This window comes from Eleutherodactylus coqui, chromosome 1 (assembly GCF_035609145.1).
Source record: "Eleutherodactylus coqui strain aEleCoq1 chromosome 1, aEleCoq1.hap1, whole genome shotgun sequence".
Lineage (NCBI taxonomy): Eukaryota > Metazoa > Chordata > Amphibia > Anura > Eleutherodactylidae > Eleutherodactylus > Eleutherodactylus coqui.
Window position 1 is genome coordinate 253,501,423 of NC_089837.1, and position 24,849 is coordinate 253,526,271.

Consider the following 24,849-nt stretch of genomic DNA (forward strand, 5'->3'; position numbering starts at 1 on the left):
TGGCTCCTTACTTAATAAGATGAGATCAAGTAGGGTTTGTACCAGGTCGCCAATCTCCTGACAGCATACACCGAGTCACACACCTCATACACTCATGCCACTCCAGAAACATCCCAGCCATATTACTTTCATTAGATATATACAAAGCCTTTGATACCATAAACTGACAATACTTATTCTCAGTTCTCAACAAATTGAAATTCCCAAAGGAATTTTTAACGTGGTTACGAATGCTATACTCTTCTCCAAAGGCATTTATCAGGTATAAAGGCTTTTGTTCAGAAATCATCTCAGTCCTGAGAACCACAAGACAAAGGTGTCCCCTATCACCCCTCCTTTTTATATTGGCTATAGAACCGTTAGCAATGAAAATTCGAAACAATCCAAATATCACAGGGATTAAAATTGCCTCAGTACAACATGAAATCAGCCTATTTGCTGCTGATATTCTATTATTGTTATCCTCCCCTCACATCAGTACCCCTAATTTAATGGCAAAATGTCTAGGTTTGTGTCCATATCTGGATTAAAAATTAACACCACCAAATATGGAGCCTTTAACCTCACATTACCTCCTCTTTTAGTCTCACAACTGCAATCAAACTTCCCATTCCAATGGGTTTTGGAATCATTAGGGTCATTCCATGTCAACTGGACCAGTTTTAAAAATTGTCCCCACTTGACCATCTCCAATTTTGCTGAAAATTTACATGGATGTACATATACGTTTGAAGCAATGTTCTGTAAAGTTTTAGCTCCAGATATAATCTACCTGGGGCACCACAGCACTTTGCGTGGAGGTCCCACCAACCACACGGCATCAACAGCAAAGATTTTGCAAAGTTTGACATGTGGGCATTGCAGAACCATAGTAGCTGTGATGCTGAAAGTCAACATACTAGCTCAACTTGTGCCTGTGAACATGAAAAATTTACTATCAACACTCACACAACAATATGTAACTCGCAATTTAACCTCAAAGTGACTTCAAAATTACGTTGCGTAATGCGCAAGCCAAATTTTGACGCTGTACAACTCAAAAACAGTTGGTAGGTTCTGCTTTTACCAGTACACTAACCACCTGCATGACAATATATTGCTGCAAAATCAGAACAAAGGCTCACATATTTGTGGAGATGTTAACACACAGACATGGTGCAAAACGCATAAAAGCCAAATCTAACCTAATTTCAAAGTCAAATATCTCCATGTGGGACCACTCCAAATTTATTTTTTGGAAAGAGCATAATTTTTTCTACAAGAATCATCTTTTTCAATGTTGGTGTTTTTTTGGGTAAGGAGGAAAAATCCCTTTGAACATGGTGCAATTTCTTCAGCGGAATCAACATTTAATTACAGCATTTACCAGCTGTGGAGATTTTGCATCGGATTTGATCTGATGCTGAGGACACTTGATCAGCTTGTTAACTACTAAAATACTCCTTACGGCATGTTATGCACATCTTCTGGCCGGGCTTTACATCAAAATTTGCAACTTGTTTCAATTGGGACGCAGTCGACAAGTCAATTAATTTCAAGCCTTTCTTTATATTATGATTTTTCTTTAGAAATGTAACACATGTTTTGCAAATGTTCGAATTTGCAAGCAGATTTGGGAATGCGCATCAAAATTCAATTCTATTCGTTTACTAATCGATTTTTTATCTTAACCCTTTCCAATCCAATGTTGGGCCTGCCCCGACATCATAATTTCCCTCCACAGGTCCGATGTCGGGGCAGGCCCGACACTGCAGTGCAGGAGTGCATCTGCACCCGATCGTCAGACACATCGGGTGCAGATACAATTCTGCACTGGTCCTAATCGAGGACCCCCGAGGAGAAGGCAGAAAAGGTTTTTAATCCTTTCTGCCTTCTCCTTTACACATTACATAGCGCTCAATTAGCGCTATGTAATGCACTGAGATTCCGGCCGGCGATCATGTGACCGCCGCTGTCACCTGACCCCCAGCGGTCACATGAATGCCGAGTCGGGAGCCTGCACCGTGGGGGGCCTGCTTACCTGTCCGGCGTCTTCCACATTCTCCCTTCTGTCTCCTGCCCCGGCGATCATGTGACCGCTGGGTGCCACCTGACCCCAGCGGTCACATGATCGCCGAGCCGGGAGGCAGAAGGGAGAATGTGGAAGACGCTGGACAGGTAAGCAGCCCCCCCACGGTGCAGTTAGCACCTGCATACTCCTGAACTCTGTAAGTTCAGGAGGGTGCAGGGAAATGTATTTTTTTCTCATCCATTCTCACCAGCTCCAATTTATTTACATTTAAAAAAAAAGTTGAACCCCCCCCCCTTCCCCTTTGCATATATTAATATTCCACAACACTTCTGCTTGATTCAACCCAAACAACCAATCACTGTGAATCAGCCGACCCAAACAACCAAACAGGTTGTGAATCGAGCAGAAGTGTTGTGGAATATAGATATATGCTTCCCCTTCCCCCAGAACTTTGGTATTGACTTTATTGTACTGACCCTCAGAATTAATTTATATTTATTTATACTGCACGGTGAAATTCATTAAAAATTTTAAAAAAAGACAAAATTGTAGATTTTCTTAATCTGTCCTCTGGATAAAAATGGAGTAAAAAGCAATCAAAATATTATATTTTCCCAAATATTAGACAAATGAAGACTTGAGTTCGCCCCACAAAAATCAAGTCAGCATAGGGCTCTAATGTTGGAAAAATAAAAATGCGGCAACACAAAAGCAAATCTTTAAATTAAAAAAGTGTTTTTGGTGTACAAAAATAGCAAAACATAGAAAACCTGTATAAACTTGGTATCACTGGAATCATGCTGACCCAGAGAATAATGTTATCACATTATTTATTTTGCATACTGTACTCCGTAAAAATGAAATCCAAAAAGGGAATGGCGGAATTAAATTTTTTTTAAGGATGATTTAGAAAAAAAAGTAAATTTATATAATATATTGTATATATCCCAAAATAATGTGAAAGGCTATGTGAAAGGAAAAATTAAAAAGTTATGGCTCTAGGAATGTGACAATGAAAAATGAGTTGGTTAGGCACAAACCGTTTTTGTCACTTAGGGGTTAATATATTCCTTTATGGAGAAACAGTAATGTTTTGTTTAATTTATGTGACAAAATCCTATCTATTGTCATGAAGCCATTACAGAAGAAGGCAGCAGTTATTTTGAAATGTGATGTGTAAATCTTTTCAGTATATCATCATAGCGTAAAACAAGGACGCGACTAAATCGGACATAAAATGCATTATGCTCCAGTTAGCCTGTTTTGGATGGAGTAGTCTTTAGAATGGAAGCGGATAGCCCATGTAGAGTAGTTCTGTTGTCTCACACTAGTAAATAAAGAAAAGTTTTTCAAGGGTATTAGTCATTCCTAATTCACACAAAGAATGCTGCTTAATTTAGTTCATTACTATTACAGCAATTCGTGTTTGTGTCCTGAAAATCTTATTACCCATGTGAAAAGCTATGAAAATGCATTTAGCTTTGATGCAGAACCAATTTTCAAAGTGATGAGGCTATATAAACAAAATCCATTGTCCTCTAAACAGCTGCACACTTATCCGGGGAAGATAACGACTTTTCATATATCACTATTAAGATTTTTCACTGTAAGTGTCTTGAATCATATTTCACAATAAATTGTGATTTGTACTGGTTGCTTTGGGACAAATGACATTGTGAGTTTTGCTCATTTATCAACTTGGTGTCCTTTTTGTACAGATTGTGTATGTAGCTCCTATGAAGGCCCTGGCAGCTGAGATGACAAATTACTTCAGTAAGCGTCTAGAGCCACTGGGTATCACTGTGAAAGAGCTGACTGGTGATATGCAGTTGTCAAAAGGTGAAATTTTACGCACTCAGGTAAGTTCAACTAAGGTGAAATGTATGGCATTTGCTTTATGCTATTTATGCTTTTACTTTCACTTTATTCATATTATTTATTGGAACTGCATTTGCAAATTATTAGTTTGGTAAATGAATACCCAGGCTGCTTGTAAAAAATTATACCGCTTAAGAACGAGTATAACATTAAGTCTGTAAACAACTTCTATTACAGATGATATTTGGTAGCTGGGATAACTTAAAATACTCTTCCTTATTGCATGTATAATTGTCACTCTTTATTATACTAGATGCAATTTACAGGGACTCATTCCAAAACTCTCCATTTCTTGTTTTTAGCATACCGAGCTGTTTTATCTCTAAATGTAGTTTTTTAGTATTAATTAATACACATTTGTGATGTCACCTTGGAGAAGTTAAATAATTGAAATCTATATAACCCAAAGGGTGCTTTCCAGTACAAGTCAAATACAAGCTATTTTTTAAATGGCAAAGGGTCTATGCTTTTCACAGCTACATTGAGAAAACTGCAGAGAAATGTGTAGCTAAAAAAGATGCACATAAAGAGAGGCCTTTTTGTGTTGTATTTTTTTATCGTTGAGCCATAGTAAGTATATTGTAATATTAATATCCATACACTAAACATGCTCTTTTTTTTCTGTACGTCTGGGTTATCTTGAATACTCATGAAAAAGTTTCTGTCTAAGGCCTCCTACAGATAGTCGACTTGGATCCGGCTGCGATAATTTTCGCAGCTGGATGCAAGCCGTGCCCCTGCAGTGACCACGGCTGCTTACCTCCTCCTGGCGTCAACTTCGCTCTGCTACGTGCCGGCTGCCGCACATAAAAAGGACATGCCGCGATTTGTTTACCGCAAGAGTTTTTACGTAGTCAAATTGCGGCTGTCTGCATAGGATTACATTATCTATCTAATGCAATTCTATGGCAGCAAGCACGGGCGGAAATTCTGCGGGAATTTTTGCCCGTGTGCAGGAGGTTTAAGACAAAATTTTCAATATATATTTACTTGTTTGCCATCTTTTTTTTTTTTGTTTGTGGAAAGTGTTTGTTTATTTTTAACCTTATGCAATATAAATTGATATATCATAAGCCATTTTTTAGGCCGCCTGCAGACGAGCGGAAATCCCGCCGCTGAAAGTTTGCATAGGAGTGCATTAAAATACGCACTCCTATGCAGACGGCCGCGGTTTGGCCGCGCGAAATCTCGCGCGGCAAACAAACCACGGCATGTTCTAATTTTCTGCGGGGCACGCACTCACCCGGCCGCCGGCTCCGGTCTGCGCATGCGCCGGCTGCGCGGCAGCCGGCACATGAAAGAGCCGGGTCCGCCAGGCGCGGGTGAGTACGCGCTCGTCTCTGCAGGCGCTCGGGTCGGATCGCGCGGCGAGAATTCTCGCTGCCGGATCCGACCCGCTCGTCTGCAGGCGGCCTTACCATACATTCATACTTAATTGGTACATGGTCTGTGACAACCTTATAATGAATACAGATAAATAATTGTAATTATTTACTAGAACAGACACATCAGGAGTTTTCCAGTTTAGCAGGAGTGCGCATCTACAAGGCAAAGTGAGAGCTTTGTCGGAGGCAGTACTCACTCACTGAGCTCTGCAAGTGACTTCTGCAGCTTGTAACATATCGTACACAGGCTGCTGCATGCCGCCTGTAAGCAATATGTCATAGAGGAAACCTGGAGCTGCTAATGGGGGACTTGAGAGGTGAGTTTAAGCAGATTTATTTATTTTTTGCCATGGAGACCTGTTTACATAAAAATTAAATAACCCGGGAAACTCCTTTCTTGACCCTAGATCCTGAAAAGAGTTGGCATGTAAGTTCAGCAAAGCAAAATAACAAAAAGAAGCTTGCAAACTGTTCTCCATGGCAAATAAAACCACGTGCACTTCCATCTCTAAGAGCTCAGAAACTGTCTGCTTAGCCTGCTTACATATACAGACGTCTTGGAAAGAGCTGTTATATTGGCAGGAGATCTAATTTCAAAGAGCCAGATATAATAAAACATCTCTATAAACAGCAATAACATTGATGCCTTAGGTAATGAGATTCACAAAGTAAGCAATGAGACTCTTGTATATTTGTGAATGTAACAAAGCACTTTATCTCATAGAAAGATTTTTTGTGTGTCTTAATTTTTCCTTTTAGCTGTAAAAGTATTTTCTGAAACTTCTTCCAATGTTTGCATATCTTGAGCTATTCATTACCTTCTAGTTCAATAATTATTAACTTCTTCAAATCATACTTTCAATACTCCTACATTTGTAAAACATATGGACAGTGCTTTGCACAGTACATGATACAGTATGTCCCGTGCAGTGATCATCTTGTGTCAGGGACGCTATCTCTTCTCCTTAGGGAGAACAGCTAGAAGGTTAGTGAGTGAGGAGACTGATAAGGCCATTCATGCTCCTCTGTGTAAAATACAAACAAGGGAGATGGAGCAATACTTTTGCAGTACCACCTATTGGAAGGCAGCATTCCTGCAAGTCAATGTTAGATTCTTTATACAAGCCTCATAACAATGACTAGGAATTGAAAGCTAAGCCAGAATCCATATACAGACAGCTGTTTCGGGTTGTTTGCCTCTCAACAGTGTACAGTAGGTTTCTGGCTTGACTAGTGAGAGGCCAGTGAGGGGGGTCAGAAACTCTATCTTTTCTTTTTAAGAAGAGCACCTAAAAAATGAATAAGTAAGGAGACTTATAAGGCCATTCATTCTCCTCTTGTTATTATGCAAATAAGGGAGATGGAACAATACCTCTGCAGCCCCACCTATTGGAAGGCAGCATTCCTGCAAGTCAATGTTAGTCTCTTTATACAATCTTCTTGTTCACATATCTGACCCTGAAGACAATTAGGTGTGGTCTTTTTTTCTTAAAGGTTCTATCTTACTTTGATTTGGGCTCTGTTTAGATTTCAATCAGTTTGTTCTGTCTGCAGCATGCTGTATATTTTTTTCCGGTAAAATGACAGAATCCTTGGATGGAACCAAGCTGAACCAATTATTAGTCAGATTCCGGCAGCTGTTTTATTTTCGTTATTTTGTTTGAGAACAAAACGAAGTTGTGGAAATGTGAACAGGGCCTTAAGAAGTTTTAGTCCTTACACTTTATAATACTGTCTGTTAAAATGTTTCTTTTGAAAGAGGCAATAAAGTGCAGGTGGTAGAAGACTGCAGTATTACAGGCTGTAGGGGCGCTTTAACATAGAACGATTTATCGTTTGCACGAGCGAACAATGCCAAAGTTCTCTCGTGCAGCCTGTGTATTCAGGCAGATAAATCGTTAGCTCGCTAAATGTCTGAATCGTCCACATTCACTGTGTAAGTCAATAAGAACGACTAAACTTTGGGAATTTAAACCCAATATTAGCAAACGAGCCAGCGATATCCATGCTTGCATGAAATGATAAGCAAATTAAATATCATTCATTTTTGCTGTTTTTAAAAAAATTTTTGAGCGACAATCATTCCATGTACAAATGCCTAAAAATGTCCATGTGATTGGCGGCAAGAATGAAACCTGCTGTGCTCACCCTCTGTAGGTTAAGATTTGTGTGGAGCCATCTTTAAAATGCCTATCTATTCTAAACTACTTCTGTCTACACACAATAGTATAATTAAAATAAAGGTGCCATAGAATCTGTTTACCAACCATATCCCATTATCTAAACATTGATGCTATGTTTGCATCTATTCAAAATCCCATAGCTTGAGTAAGGAATAAAATTATATTCTAATACACTTTAAGTATCAATTTTTGGGCCTGTAGACATTGATTTGAATCCTCCATTGTTTACTTCCAGAGAATGAAAATCTATTCTCATCATGTAAAGCTCTATCATGCTGCCTCCAGGAAGACCAGCAGATATACATAACTACTGAAAATCTGCATAATAATTATAGGAGCTGAAAAGGATGTGTCCACCCCTATCAGATTCGACTTAAAGGGGTTTGTCATGCTAGACCGTTTCTTAATCTGTTTTAAGCCAGTTGGGGGAATCCAGGATAGAGTTACTTTGTAGATATTGACCAACTTAAGGAAAAACACCTCTTAGCTTCTATGAAGTCTCTGTGAAGTAACATTTTAGCGACAAAGAATGCTCAAGTGAACACTAACTTTTTGAACAACTTATGCCTTTATGATAGCCAGTGTGATAACTAACGAACGTGCTATTTACCTAAAATGAGATTTTTGTGCTAAAAATTACTATGTAGTGCTGTCTTCCTTCTTGCTAGCTTGCTGTCTGCTGCCTGATTTTAATTGATTGATAGGAAATGTAAAAATGTTAAAATAGGGGTGGGGGGAATGAGGCATCCTGCTCAATGAGTGGTAAAAGGAGCAGAGTGGAAAAGAGGAAAGGATAGACTGCACATAATCTGTCTGCAAGCTAAGAGTAAGTCACTGTATACTGCATTTTAGCTACAGAAATCACATCCTTACTCTTCTTGCTTTACACTGACCTACAACAACATTATGAGGATTGTCTGTGTGTGTGCCCCAGATATTTAGGGTGCAGAGTCTGTATTTCTCTGTGCACACTTTATAGAACACAGCACGGGAGCCAGGCTCCTTCCTCCTGACCGGGTTGAGAATCGCATGTACTCTTGAGGGTAAATGCGGAAAATGCAGCATACAAGTCATACAGTGGACAGAGAAAGTGTTCTTCCTTATGAACATACACACCAGCTTATTCTAAAAACTCATCTGAAAAGTTAGGTCCACTTTAATTGGGTTATGCCAAGATTTAGACTAATCTACTATCCACAGATCAGTGGAGGTCTTACTGATCACAATAATATACGCCCCATGTCCCCCTGGTATGAATGGAGCGGTGGCTGAGTATACATACTGCTATGTCATTCTTTTCTATGGGATTGCCAAGGAGATTCTGACTACAGATGAATTTAGCAGCAGTTTGCATGCTTGACCACTGCTCAAGTCTGTGAATGGGGAATAGGTTTATATCCCGGGATAACCCTTTTAAACGTCCTGCAACCTTCAATAGTTTCTTTATTAAGGAGCTGAGGTCTGCCAAGTAGCAGCGGTGTTATCAGTATAACAATGCAATCCATGAAGAGGACAGTGACCCCTTTGTTATGGAGCAGAGAGCCACTGAATTAGAGCTGCTCCCATCATGGTGGACCTTCCTCTGTGCTGTTATTAAAGAGCAGTCATTTATACGAATATAATTATATGTATAATGCTCATATCCCCAGCATTGGCCATTGCAGGGGACGTTTCGGTCTGGCCACAGTTTCTCCAGGCAAATTAGCTGTTTTCCTGATTGTGCCAGGAGTAAGACTCAGGACGATCCGCTGGTTGCACCATGCCCTGCATTCTCAAAGGGGTGTATATCTTGATATAACACCTTTTTAGTTGTGCATACTCAGCCCATAAAACACTATGCTATTTGGTGTGTATTTGATGCGTGGTGGGTTTTTTTGCATATTCATGTAACCTTTTTCACATGTTATGTGTAACGTGTATTTACTGCATTTTTTGCTCAACCGTGGAATTAAATGGGCATTTTTAGTGCCTGATATGCACCAGAATGACGTTGTATGCTGTCCATATTACATGCTCAAAAAATATGTGCGTAATATGGACTGCGCCCGCGTGAATGAGCTCTTCGAGATGTACTGTAATTGTCCTTATATGAGAGTAGTATCTAAAGCGATTAATTTTTCTTGTTTAAAAAAAAAAAAAAAGGGGCTCCATTGTTCACTATATTAAGGAAATGTATGATTACAATATGTTTCATGTATTAAATCCCTGTCGTCAGAGTATTTTATTTTTGGGGCTTTTAGTTGAATTAGCTTGTCTTTGTACATGTTGTGTTGTGTTGTGTCAGAAATCTCAGGATAGCGTATAATCTCCTAGACAAAAGGTTACAACACAGTGACACAATGGGACTTATTGAAAACGTCAGCTTTTCTCCTTACTGTACTTATTTCATAACACTCCTTACTGAGACATCCATTTTCTGGCTGTAGACAAAACGAATCCTAGAACAAATTTATCAGAGCACAGCAATATATTTCCTATGCAATAACAGTCAGTTGTTCTGTTTTATGTGGGATCCTATACAGTCAGGTGCATTGTTTTAGTTACAAATATCTGTTTATTAAAAATGAACAAACTGCAGTTTACTGCCAGCTTTTATGGCTTCCCTAGTTTCGAAACAAATCACATACGTAAGCAGACAGAAGACATTTCACCAGAACAACCTTACTATTTCATTTTGTGCTATTTGGTAAATTTCATTATACTCAATTGAGTGAAGAGCTTTTACATTTTTTATGGCGTAGTGGCAGCATGCAAAATTGCCTTCTAGAAAATGGAATCTATTTTGTGCTTTATGGGAGAAAGGTTCCCGACTCCCGTCTCATAATGCAATGGTCCGTGCATGTTTTATTCCCTTACAGGTATAAAATTGCTAAACAGCATTCAAGTAAAGGCACACTGTTAACAAATGTAGCCTCTCTGCAATACCAAACAAGCCCATTTTCCACTTTCAAAAATAAATCCCGGTGTACTAGCTTTCAGGAAATTGTACAAGGCTGAGGGGTGTGATTATTTAGCAAGTGAGTAGCTCTGACTCCACTAATGCCATTAGGGTATTAATATTACTAGAAAACATAATGTATAGTGATCTGATAATGGGTACAGGAACCAAAGTTATTTACAAGAAGCAAATAACTCTGTTTTGTTACTTAGTATCAGAACCGAGAATCTTTGCCCTTTGGAAAGTTTCATAATTTCTGTCACCTCTGCCTCACGGAGTATAATGACATTGTCATTGTGATATTTCCAGAATGGACTTTGCTCTTGTAGCACGTTTCATTTAAATGATATATAGAATATTTTTCCAATAGAACACTTGGTGAAAAATTGTGAAGGCATAAAGCCGCTAAATTCTCTATGGAGTGGATACTGTATTACAAGACTTTTTTTTTTATCAGTGCAATGTTCTCTCTGCACAAAGACTGCTATAGTACTTCAAATGCTAATCCGATTCAGGCCTTCAGTGCTTGTTCTTCAATAAAGCATGACTTTCAGCTGACCTTCTGCTTACCCACATCTAAATGTGTTCATCTGAAGGGAAATCTCTTATAAAACCAGGATTAGAGCACTAAAACTTTTGGAATCTATATTCGGAGACATTTTTTCTTCTTTCCACACTCCGTCTATGCTTCTTTTTAGCATAATGAAGCTTTAATTTCCAGCATGCATAAAATCTCATTTCCCACAAAATTGCAGCCTCTGTTTTTTCTTAAAATATCATTTGTTTGAGCTGATGATCTTTTTATATTTGCAGTGAAGCAAGATAGCTGAAGAGCTGAATAGTTTTTGTTCCAACATGGTACTCAGATGAAGAGTGTCTAAGCATGTCTTCTCTTGGCAAGTTTTATTTCTCAGTTTATTGCAGCACTTCCTGCTGATCAACTTCTTAATCTGTTTTAAGCCTTTTAGATGTGATTTCAATTACTTTTTACCTTCAGCCAGAAGAATTAGCACATTCTTCTCCTTCATTAATATCTGGCTTAAACCGTTAATTAGATCTCCATGTGGTCTTAATGCTGATAGTTACAGGAAGCTCGTGTATTTTACATGTCCATATGTTTTCAGTTAATCATATAGAGCCGGGATTAGGGATTGAATGGTTGTAACCACAAGTAGCGGTCCTCAGTTTTGCAGTATGAGGCTGTGTTCATTGACTTTCTTCTTGTGTTTTCTGTTGATCTCTACTGCATATAATGTGTGTGCAAAAAACATTTGTTGTTGCTGAACTGCATTCTCCACGGCAAATTCTGTGTCAATCACCGGAGTCTGAGGTTTATAAATACACAGAAAAGGATTTCATAAAGACTTTTATATGTGGCACTCGAACGTATTTTAAAAGAAAGCATTTTGTACTGTAAGTGAAGTTTCATGTGGCTGTCAACCTTTATGATCTCTCGTTTCCCCTCCCACATAATTTACAGTGTGCAAAATGAAAAAAAAAGAAAAATGCTAATTTATATGTCCTTTTCAGAAATTTCTGTCAATCAGAGTGGGGCAGATTGACTATTCAAAATATGACTGTTTTCTAGGTTAAATTGTGCAAGAAAACAGTTTTATATCATTTGCACCCCATTTACTTTGGGGTTTTGAACACTTTTAGACAGCTTTTCTGACTTGTCCAAAAAGGGGCATAGCCCAAATTGCACCTGAAATTGTGCCAAATTGCTGCAAATTTTGCCAAAATTTTTGTGCCATTCTTGGTATAAACTAAGCCAACAAATAGCTGGTATAAGCTTAGACTAGATATTTTTAAAATTTAACAGGTTTATAATTCAGGAGAGCTATTCAGATAAATCCAGCGCATGTTAAGACTGTCCAGTCTTAAAGTTGCACTTTTTACGTTTTAAACAGTATTCGTGTTGGAGTAATTACGTAGTGTAGATGATACTCAAAGCCCTATAAATTAGGTATGCCATATTGTATATACAATGCATTGGAGAAGAATACAGCATGGAACAAGATAAGTAGCATTTCAAGATTTGCTTCTTCCTCTAGAGCTCTCTACTAAGTAAAAGGTATATGTATATATATATATATATATATATATATATATATATATATATATATATATAGAGAGAGAGAGAGAGAAACACACTGCAGCATAAGCTGATCATAACACCGCCCGGCTGTCATCTAGTCATCATATGACAGCTGGGTCTGGTTTCCCCAACTCGGCACAAATCATTAAATTAATCTAAAAGTTACAATTGACATGGCACATTATCTGAAGCTTACATGTGAACATACGTAACTTCTATTTTTGACTGCTCTTATGAGTCAGTTATGAACCATTGTAATCCTAAAATAAAATAATGTATAAAACACTATTACAGGTTACTCCTACAATTCGTGAATAACCCCCTTTGTGTCACTTGTTGCGAAATAATTAGTGTCTGGTCAAGGGGGTTGTAGAACAAAGTGATAGCAATACTAGTAAAGTGCTGTCAGCTCTGTTTTTTTCTGGATGTCCATAAATGTCAATGCCAAAATAAAAAAAAAAGAAATTACAACTAAAAATAAATCACTGAATCAACCTCTGCTATCAAGTTTTCAAAAATCAATTCATCTTCCTTAGTCACTTTTGTTTGTCAGAAATCTGGACGATAACATTATAATTCTCAAAGGCTGTAAGCCACTCCACACATCTGAAAGCAAATATGCCTAGTTATTTAAAAGGGTTGTCCTCCTCTGTACTACTGATGATCTATCTGCAACAGAGATGATGTGTCTCCTGAGAACTCTGCTGAATTACTGTAAAAATCACCTTCCACTGATTAAATCATGCTACAGCTCCCATAGCACTGCTTATACCATCTGTACCCCACCAAGGAGCACTCTGGGGGATTTTGTAAGTTAATCAGAACTCCATAATGTTTGCAGCCCGATAGGGCCTGCAAGATTTCCATATCCTTGCCCTCTTCTAGTCCTTTTTTCCAGCGCAGGTCCCAGGTGAACGGCAAAGGAATAGAAGATGCCTTTCTGCTTCCCCATCTCCCTGCCTAACGCTCACCAGATTTGGTCACTGACTGGAGTAGCTACATCACCAAGTAACAATCTGCCTGAAAAACCCCTGGTAATGGTTGCTTGGCCTGGAGCTGCTGTCAAAGTCATTCTGTAGGCAAGCCTGCCCCCCATGGCATCTGAAGCCTTCATTGTGGCCACATCACTGTCATCTCCTGCTGATCTTCCCTGGCACCGGATCCCAAGTGACCTACCTTGGCCACAGTCTGCAGCAGCCACAACACGCCACAGTACCATGACTGTAGAGCCTAAGAGCTATTTTTGCCAGAAAATTGCATCATGGTATATGCAATTTTCCTGCATGTGAAAATCACATGACTCAGTAGGGAAGAATTAAAAATCACATCACACTCGTATAAAACTTATGTACATGCATAGCAAATAATGCGCACGTTTTTCTGTGATATTGCAGAAATATAGAACATACTGCAGTTTTTCCATCTCACAGCATTGCTGCGACAGGAACAGCGCCCATGTAAACTAACCTTTTGGAAACAATGGCTTAATACATTGCACAAGTTTGGTGCGTCAAACAAACGCACAGAACTCTTGCGATTTTCTGCTCATGTTAATAACTCCAAAAGCACAGGCTTGGCCTCAAAAAGATGTTCTAACGGCCCCTCTGTTACCACATGCTGCATTTGGAAAACTATGCCCAATGAACTGATTTATATTGACTGCTGTGAGTTTGGGGCAATCCCACGCCATGCCTCAGTTTCTACGGGTCTTCCCATGGAGACCTACATTTACTTGATGCTTCCAGACTTCAGTCTTAGGGTGCATTCACATTTTCATGTGCGATATGGTCAAATATCGCATGTGAAAAGAGCAGATTGCTTTCAATGTGTTTATTCACATGAACAAATTCTCTAATTTCATCTATGACTGATGGTCCGAGACTGAAAAATGGCATGTCCTCTTTTGGGTCAATGTTGTTTCAGAATCGTCCATTATATCCTATGGCAGCGATTTTTCAATTTTTCGTATTGAAACAACATGCGATTTTCATGCTGGTGAGAATCGCATTTTGCAGATATGCGGCATATTTTTCTTTCAAAATACATCCTGCAGCAGAAATCTCAGGTTTAAGGCTGCGATATTGGACCAATATCTCACTCACCCATGGGAATGCACCCTTATGGAGAGAAATAAGGCATTTGCTGCCACCTAGTGGAAATTCTTAACATAACCCATTGTTGCCTCCACACAATTCTTTTTGCTGTCATCTTCAAAGGCTTTTCTCTAGTTTTCTCAGACTGTGCACGTGGTCTAAGTATTGGACTTTACTTCCCGCTAGAGGCCACTTAGACTGCCCCTCTCATTGAGAGACATTTTCAATATTACTACAGACACTGCCTGAATTTTTTCTGGTTTCCACTTAAAGCTAACCCTTTGACCTTTACTCTATAACAATAGCAGAGTTGAATGACCTGCTACACTAAAATAAAATAAATGGGTACAGTGGGTATTCCAGGCACCAGGTGCTGAAAATAAAATGTATAAGGAATCTAAGAAAATATAAACTATAGAAGCAATACAATATTAAAACATCAAAAAAGTGTATATTAATTGGCTGAATGAGCAAGCCAATTAATGTTTACAGGTGGACATCCACGGGAAACACTGTAGATAACAAGGAAGGCAGAATTATAAATTGATTCTTTGAGAGAGTGCTCACATCATTTTTCACCATGCTGTCAGAGGTGCTAAAAATGGAACTCTCAAACAAAAATGAACTCAGCCATTCACTATCATTACTGAAACGGACATCACTTTGGTGTTTGTCGGGGTTTCCGTTATATTTGTAGAATAGAATAGGGTAATCAGTTACGTTATTGTATACTCTAAATATAACAAAAACAAACAGAAACCCTGACATACTGACACCAAAGTGATAGCGTTTTCTCCAATGACAGTGAATTGCTCTGTTCATTTCTGTTCGGGAGTGGTATCACAATGCTGTTTTCAGACAGATCAGATGTACTCCCACATAAATGCAGTACATGCAGTAAATATGCCATATACTCTCTAACGTACATACACACATCTATTTGTGTGTGTACATTCATGTGTGTGTATATATATATATATATGTGTGTGTGTGTGTGTGTGTGTGTGTGTGTGTATATGTATGTGTATATATATATATGTATCATAAATAAAAACTTGTACTGATCTGTATATTGTACATGTTGTATATACATTTTCTACTCACCCTGCTGATGACTCTCACTGGTGCTTTGGCCCTGAGCCATCACTTGATGTCTTGGGAGCCATCTTTTGCCTACTCGTGACAGCTCCCTGTGTTTTATGGCCATTTCCTAGTAAGGAGGTGGAGGGAAGATCATCAGAGTAAGAGGGGGAGTTAGGTAATTAAGACTTTGCTAGTTCCAGAAGCAGCAAGGATAGGCGCACAACTAGCAGAGGAAGGGGAATTGAGTCAAAGCTATCTACTAAGTTCTTTATGAGAGCAAGTGAGCACTCAGATTCAGCAGACCACATATCTGCTTTTGCCTATTACTTGAAGGTGGCACTGCCAGCTGTAAAAAAAACTCAGCAGATTACATTCAGTCCCTATCGTTCAGGTGGATATCTGTGGTACTGTCCTGTGTAACAGGATATGTGTGGTGTATTAAGATGGTAGTCTGGGCAGCCATAAGCTCCCTGGGAGCTTCAGGCCCAGGGTAGTCACCCCTACAGCCCTTATTATAATCCATTGCTGAAGGTGGCCATGCTCACTGGTGTACTGATACAGAATTCATCTTCATGCTGAAGGATGTGTCTATGCCTGCTCTTGTATTTGGTATCAGTATACCAATGATTAAGGACACCTTCTGTGATTTTTGGGTCCTCATGATAACATTTTCTGAATTTCTGCCCTAGTTCAGCAAAGTTACAGAGAGATTTTCTTATACCCCAAAACCGCATGTTTGAGGTTTGTGTTAACCAACTTTCACACCATGGTTATGAGATGAGAAATCATTCTTCTCTGGGACATCAGAAGCAAAGACATAGAAATGATCAAAACAAGAATGACGACCATAATCACAAAAGAGTAGTGAAGTGCCGATAGATTCCAGACTATCGTTCAAAGTGAATTCTGCCAGTGACAGGAAGGATGCCCAATCTTTCTATCCAAAATAACGTAGATACCATTCCAAATTTTTGTTCATTCTTTTCATTTGACCATTAGTTTCATGATGCTAGGCTGAGGAGAAGGACAACCAAATTTTGAGACGCTTACAAAACACATGCTAAAACGTAGACCACAACTGCACTCCCTGCTCCAAGACTGCAATTTAAAAATGTTTTCAATTAACAACTTAAGGCCCTTTTACAGAGAATGATTATTAACCGTGTGTGATGAACACTGGACATAGTCTCAGGCAGTGTCCACCCCGATGTCCAGGTCCATGAAAGCAAGGCCAGAGTTCACGGTCACAATGTTTTTGCAAGAAAATCCTACTGTCAAAGCCAAATCTAAGCCCTAACTGCAGGGGAAAAAAAGCCAAAAACACATACATCACCTGACAAGCGCTCTCGGCCAGAAGATGAAGAAGAGAAACAGTGCCCAGGACCTGGGGAGAAGCTGTGGCGGCCCCTCGGACAGCGCAGGTGATGTATACTTTTTTTTTCTCTTCTTCAACTACGGCTTATCTTTGGGGTAGGGCTTATATTTTAAGCCCCTCTCCAGAAATCCTTGCATGTGATGCTAGAAAGTCGCGCGACTTTGTAACATCACATGCGACTTTGTAGCGCTACAAAATCGTGGTATTGTGGCGAGAAGATGCAGCGATGCGATATCGCTGCGATTTTCTTGTGGTGATGCCGTGTCGCCCATGTGAAGGAGGCCTTAAACTGAGATGAAAAGCTTAATAAACATCTGAGTTCTTCATATAGATGGGAAGGCTTATTTGTGTTTGCATGCTTCTATAAGCACATCAATAATCTCTATATAAACCAGTGTTTCAGCTGTATAAAGCATGACAGGCTGTATTTCTGTCAGTTACTTTCAGGAACTGCAGGTAATGCATCCTGTGAGCACAAAAATATGCAGTGATAGTGAAATAAACAGGACTGAGAGAAGGTCATCCAGTACCTATAGCTGATTGGTGGGGAAGCAGCAGAAGTTCCCTTCAGCTCACTAATCAACTGTTAGTATGGGCCAGCTGACCAGTAATTGTTATAATACAGCAAGGGTAAAGAGCCGCGCCGTCCCGAACAGCTGATTACTGAGTGCTGACCGAGAACTGCTGCTTCCTCGCCACACTAATCTGCTGTTAAGACCCATTTATACGAGACGAATGTCGGGCAAACGATGTCCGACACTCGTCCCTGCACATACTCACTCCCGTGCTGCTGCACAGGAGCTAGTATTGCTGGTTTACAGCAGGGCGGCTGCAGGAGATTTCACTCCTGGCTCTCCGTACTGAACAGCTGCTATGTTAAGTCAGTGTAGAGGGGCGGGGGAGAGCGAAGAGCAAAATCTCCTGCAGCCTTCCCGCCCCCTGCTGGCCGCTCTGTGAGCAAGCCAGTGATACTAGCTCCTGTACAACAGCAGGGGGGCAAGTATGTGCGGAGACGAGTGTTGGGCATCATTTGCCCGACATTCGTTCTGTCTAAATAGGCCTTTAGTAAGCGCTCCCCTGCTATGTATGCAGTCCTGGCCAACAGCTGTGTAAGAAGGACTTGCGATCCTTCTCATACAGCTGTCGTCTGGTCCGAATTTCGGCATGTTCGCTCTAAAGAACACACTGACTTTCCCTCCCTCCACTTTGGGGGAAAGAAAAGTGCATCTTATCGAGTGATAAATATGGCTGTTATTCCCACTCTCAATACCAGACAACTGTGGTCTTAGCTTAAAATAAAGCTTAGAGGACTCATGGAAGATTGGGTTTAGGCTGCTTAAACACAGAAATGGTCAACACAGATGGTGTGGATAACAAGACCTCTAGAGACTAACTCTTGAATAGGATGCATGGCCAAATAGTTTTTTCTCATTAGGCTGGTTATAAATGACTGGTTAACGGAGCAGATGGTAGCAAAGCTGAAAGTTAGTAGGTACGGAGGACTACAAGTAACAGAATGACAGAATCGTCCAACTGGACTGGTCCCTGACGCAAAGCACCTGTCTTAAGAATGACAATCCTACTAGGGCAGAGAGACCAGAACCAATCAGAACTATCTGGCAAACATTGCACACCAAATCGGGCAGGCATAACTAAACTTCTAACAAAACACAGAGACAAAATTCTGAGGCACAGGATAACCAGCAGGGTGTGACCCTAATAGCTGAATACCTGCCGAGACTTGGGGAGAACATACAAGTGCAAAACCAAACCAGAACAGCTAGTATATACTATTGCTCCCTGGATGTACACTGAGCACTTCTTTATCCAAAGCATTCCAATAGTGTAATATGATTTGAATAAGGTATCTTGTGGAATCCTTGCTGTTTTGTACCACTGAGCTGCAATCGCTCCATCTACCACTATATGTCTCTTCTGTACGGCACTGGTAAAACATAAATACTCTCAGGCACAAAAGGAAAATATCACCATAATAATCCATCTGATGGAGCATGCCACAATTCAGTAAGATGCTCTGTATGATAAGTGGAGCCCCATACACATCTGAATGAGCCGTAACACTGCAGGATGAGTATAAAATGTTTTCTTCTGCTTCAGTAAGATGTGATGACTGTGATTTACAGCAATCTCTTTAATTCCAAGTAATTTATATGTGCATTTATTACTCTGTGTGCCTTGAATAGTCCATGTATTTTTCAGGAACGTTGTCCTTTTTTGCAAGCGTATTTACCTAGTGTATTTGTTTTTTTTTCCGTTTGTTTTCCTCCCTTCCTTTGTTCATAAAAGAAGATGCCAATCATAAATATTTCCGTAGTCAATAAGCGGCATTGTGGGATCAGCAGGCAAATAGAATGAATAGTGCTTGGCACAACTATTAAAACTAAAAACTGTTTTAGGTCTACTCAGTAGTAGTAATAGTAGGTGTTTATTTTCTTCCTTTTCTCTGTGCTTTGTGACTGAATACTTTTGTTAAACAGATATTAAACATGTAAGCGGTGACTTCCTAGTCGTTTTTTGTCTTTGCTTTTCAAATTAGAAATTCAAATTTAACTGCAGCCAACAATGTACTTTTGCCAAATCTTCTGGTCTCACATGTGCCAGAACTGTGTGCCACCTTTGTGTTGTAGTAAGAGCAAACCCGATGGCATCGTAGGCTTTGGTCCCAGAATCTCCCCTTCTCCTGCTGTCTCCAGCTCCATCACTGGTAACACCAGCACTTTTGGGTCCCCTATCCCTTAGTCACAGAAGTGATGTCCCACCCAGCTTGACTGAAGAAGGGGTTCTCCCCGAAACGCATATCCTGTGCTGTTTTTTTTTAATATACTTAATAAAAGAGTAGTTGAATAATAGATTCTATTGTTGCACCATAATTTTGGAGAGTTGTACCTATCCACGGTCTTTTCTTTCTATAGTTCTTGTACACTCAGTTGTTTGTGATGTTGCCTTGATTTCTGATACAAGATGATGTTCCTTCCTGACACCCATATTAGCTCATATGAGGCTAATATTATGGTTTCCTAACAAAGCCTGTTTTTCATGTTTCTATAATTTCTCCTGGCTCCTCTTATCTCTGTCAGCCCTCCCCTTACTCTCCATGTCATTGTACAGACCGTTATCTCATTTCTGTTTCTTTGGATTCTAATAATTAAAAAGTGCAAGGATTCAGAATGATTATTGATAATTTTACAGGTTAACACAAGTCTGTTTAATTTAACAAAGTTTTTTGTTTATTTAAATTGATCTCGATTGTTTGGAGACCTGATTGGATGGCATAAAGGGCTTACTCAGCAGTACTATAAGCCCAATACAGTTTGGAGGGACAGCAGACATGTTCAATTTACACTCCATACAAACCTCTCAGTTGTGCTGATGAACACATTACACACATCTGTCATAGTGGGAGGTACTAGCTGCCTTTAGGTAGGTGATAAATATTGTTTGTGGGGAAAACTCATTACATTTTATTCTTATCACTATTTTAGTGAATCTTTTAAAAAAAAACAACTTATTCTCTTCAGGGTTTATTTTTCCTTCGTGTAGACCAGTTCTGTTGTTCTTTAAATATCACAATCCCACAAGCTAAATGTATGAGTGAAAAACAGACTGGGTACAACTGCAATGTACCGTATTTTTCGCTTTATAAGAAGCACTTTTCTTCCCTTCCCCCCAAAAAAATTGAGGGAAAAAGTCGCTGTGTCTTACTAAGTGAATGCGCCAAAATTTGTTACATCGCCATTTGTTTGCATGATCACGAGTTTTAACGTGCCATCTCACTAACTAAATCATGGTCGCACAAAAACATTGCGATCGTGCAAACAAATGTATGTTCAGTTACCGGTTCTCTCTCTTCCCCACTGCCGCCGATACATGCTGCTGATTGGTGGTGAGCACTGCTGTTTCCCCCCCTCCACCAATTGGCTTCTTCTCTTCCTTCTGCTGAACAAGCGCCGCTGTGACACGGAGCTCCGGGATTTTAGACCTCTGCCGCTCCTTCTGCTCCGTTGCCCGGCACCTTACCCTGCACTGTTCCTGGGTGAGTTCAGAATATTTTTTGCCTATTTATCTCACGGAGGTGCATCTTATCATCTGGTGCGTCTTTCTAAAGTGCAAAATACGGTACATTCTCCTTTCCCCTCTTTTTCCAGTATAATCAGAATGTTTTTGCATATGCATATAGATATCTGCATGTTCTGTTCTTGTATGGTAGGGAAAATTAAGTGAAGATATTGGAATGCATGAGCATATGCGGCATTCATTGTCTTTTGAATGATCTTGAATAAAAGCCTCTAGTGTACCTACATATATCAGTGGATATTTTTCCATTACTGAAGATATTTAGAAGAATTTGACTACTGACATTTTTTCTTTCCTCAGGTGACCTCTTTGGTGTGGCAATGAAATGCAAATGCTTTGGCTCATCCGTTTTTAGCTACAAATGAGAGATTTAGTTCACATGGAGGACTCATAAAATATGCATTAACTGCTCATTTTGTCTTAAATCCACAGCTGATGATGTACTCAACAGTCAGAATTTTCACTTTCCTTCACTTCTACATATTTCATCTTAACTTTTCTTTACATATACACTGCTCTCTAACACTAAATATTTTCCATGAAATTCTTAAAGGAGTCTCCCCATTTAATCCACAGGGATATGCCATAAATGCTTGGTACAGAAGGTGCTGGTCCCTCAGCTATGTAGAGAGCAGGGGTCAGGGAATCTCCACTTCCTAATTTGCAGCTGCTACATTTTCCTTAGCGTTCAATGAATAGAGAAGTGGCCGAATTTACATGTGACCCTCTATGTTGCAGTCTTTGGAAATTACAGACCGTGCCAGGCATGCACAATTCAGCATATGATGGTCACCAGACCCTCATTTTTCAGGAAGCTTGAGGGTAGGGGAGGTTTGTTTCGTCACCTTTGAGGAAGTTCTAACATATCCTGAGGATGTGCCATGAATGCTTACAATGGGAGTAACGGTTTAAGCAAAATATTTTGTTACATTAGCATCAACACATTCTCAGCTTTGTGGCCCCAACAAAATTTTGTCTCCGCATTGTGCAGTTTTTCAGATATTTTCAGACAAGCAAGTTAGCAAATTGATGCAATTTCGGGCCAATCATTTGATATAGAAAAAGTGAAAATCAATCATGAAGATAGCTTTGGAGACTTTGCCATTGTTTCGTTTTTTTGTGTCTGGATAACGATTAAAGTGATCCTCCGAGCCTGGAGAAACAAAGATGGCCACACTAGCTTTTCTGACTACCTAATTCACACTGTGATTAGTATAGATCATGAGTATAAGACACTACATCTGCTGTGATTAACCAGTGCTGTCCAGATGAGCAGTGCTGGACTGTCAGATCAGCATATAGTGTCTTAGACTACAGATGGATACTATGCCCAGTGTGCATCGGGTAGTCATAGAAGCTATCTTTGCTTCTCTAGCCCTAGAGGGTCACTTTAAGAAATTGAGATGCCTCTAAGACACAGTTAGGAACCATTTCATCAACCATTTCTGTTACATTGCTTCAGAAACTCAGTGGGATGCCTTATCTGTGGGTATAATCTGGAGACTGTGATCAGCAACACAAAATGTCATCATAGTGGGACTGGAGCACGAAGTCGAATGTCGCAATGCACAGATTGACTCATCCAGCGTCATGCAGTAGCACCTTTAGGCTGGGTTCACACTAGGCGTATTCCCTTCGGAAATCCCGCGGTTTGACCGCAGCCGAAACTGCGAGATTTTCGACGGGAGAACCGCCGCTGAAAAACCCGCGGCGGCTTTGAAGCGGCCCGGCTGCTCGGTTTTATATTGCGGCCGGCGCTCCCATAGAGGAGAGCGCGGCTGGGACGGAAGTAAACAATAAATAGACATGCTGTACCTTTTGAAACCGCGGCTGCCGCAGCCTCGGTTTCAGCCGGATTTACCGCAGCGGATTGGCCGTCCCGTGTGGATGAGATTTCTGAGAAATCTCATCCACATGGCTGGCTAATCCCGAGATTAGCGGCCGCAGGCTTATAGTCGGCAACATTCTGTGGAGTGTGCAGATTGATTTGGATACTCCAATATCACTGATGACCAATGCTCCAAGATTGGATGAGGCAGATTAACTGTCCAGTCATCCATTGCAAAGACGTGAAGCTTTGCGGTGAAGTCTTCTCAGAGTTGCCTAGTGTTATGAATGGCAGAATGTGGTGTTCAGTGATAAATGGATATTCTGTTTCAGCAATGTTGGTTGGCAACCAAAGTTCTGGAGGCGACATAGCATACGACTGATCCTTCTATCATTTTGGAGTCCCGCACAGCTCGTCAACGTGTGGTCTAGGGTGCCATCAGCATCAACAGCTGATCACTTCTAGTATGCGTTAGTCTCACATTAACGCTACACTGTGTTTATGATGTACTGCAGCCCAATGCATTACGATATCTTCAGGGTGTATTTTCCAGCAGGATAACGCATGGCCAACAGAACGAATGTCAACAGGCATGCCTTGCAAGGTGTCCAGGCGATTCTTTGGCCAGTATGATCTGCAGATCTCTCTCCAATCCAGAATCTGTGGGACACCATTGAACATAGAATGAATGCTCTTCCACAGCCTTGTAATGAAGATAAACTGTGAATTATGGTTTCTATAACATGGTCAACATGATTGCAGGACAGTATTTGAAACACATTGAATAGATGCCACATTGTTTTAACGACTATATGGTCTAACATTGCTCCCCTATTTACTGATCATCCTGTTTATTAAGCCACATGAGACATGTAATTGTTAAAAGCCATTGTGCAGAAATTAATTGTGCCCAGTTTTGTCTAATTTTAAGCATTTCTTCATGGTGTGGCATTTTCTGTGTGTGGCTGTATATAGTTTGCTGAGTCACAGCCAATATAAGATTGCACTTTGAGTCTATAAATCAGGATGACTCATATTTACTATGACTGTTTTATCTATTGTCTAATATGCACAGGTCCGTTCTAGCGATTTGATCTGTGCCTGACTACAGTGCCTCAAGTGAATGTAATTTGCTCCATGAATACAGGCAGTATGCATTATCAGACCTTTGCATGTCCAATGCCTATTTTAATATTTATCATATTCTTTACACTTTAAATGACTCCCCATCTTCCTATTTAAGAGATATAATGTTATTTGATTACCTTTTAATAAGCAGTAGTAGTAAGTGCTTGGAGAACTAAGCTTGCTACTGCACAAGTAAGCTATAAAAGAAAAGCCACTAATTATGATGCCTGGAAACAGCTTTCAGCTTATTCTAGACCAAGTGGCAGATTTTTAACTCCTTAAAGACTAAACACGGTAAATATACAGCGCTTGGTCCTGGGCTTTAATCACGGCCGATAGTAGAAGTACGGCGCGGGAGTAAAGCCTCTGCTCCTGTAATCTGCCTTCTCCTTTCCCGATTACATAGCACTCATGTGACTGCTGGATGACCTCTGAACAGGAGAGTTAATTAGCTCTGTTAGTGATTATTGTCACTACGGGGGTATGTTTTCCCATGTAACTGGACCTCCTATAGATGTCCCAGTAATAGAAGAGAAGTGTGAAATTTAAAAATAAAAAAGACCATGTGGATGACCTCCAGAGATCTTATATGACATCATAGGGGACATCATAGGTGGAAAAACAAAATGTTACAAAAGTAAGTTAAAAAAAACAGAATAAAATAAAAATATATACATAAAAAAAAAGCGACTGCCGACGCCAACCAAAACCGTCGCCGTATGCTCCCTATAATCCAAAATTATACAATTTTATA

The 24,849-nt window shown here is 39.9% G+C and overlaps 1 protein-coding gene across 2 annotated transcripts in view; it reads left to right on the top strand.

Annotated features, from left to right (window-relative positions):
• Positions 1–24,849, top strand: part of ASCC3 (activating signal cointegrator 1 complex subunit 3) — a 677,124-nt gene that overhangs the window by 180,662 nt on the left and 471,613 nt on the right. For both annotated transcript variants that reach the window (XM_066608127.1, XM_066608136.1), the window contains exon 10: positions 3,730–3,870. In XM_066608127.1, the coding sequence (XP_066464224.1) occupies positions 3,730–3,870 (141 nt within the window). The remainder of the gene's footprint in view (positions 1–3,729; positions 3,871–24,849) is intronic.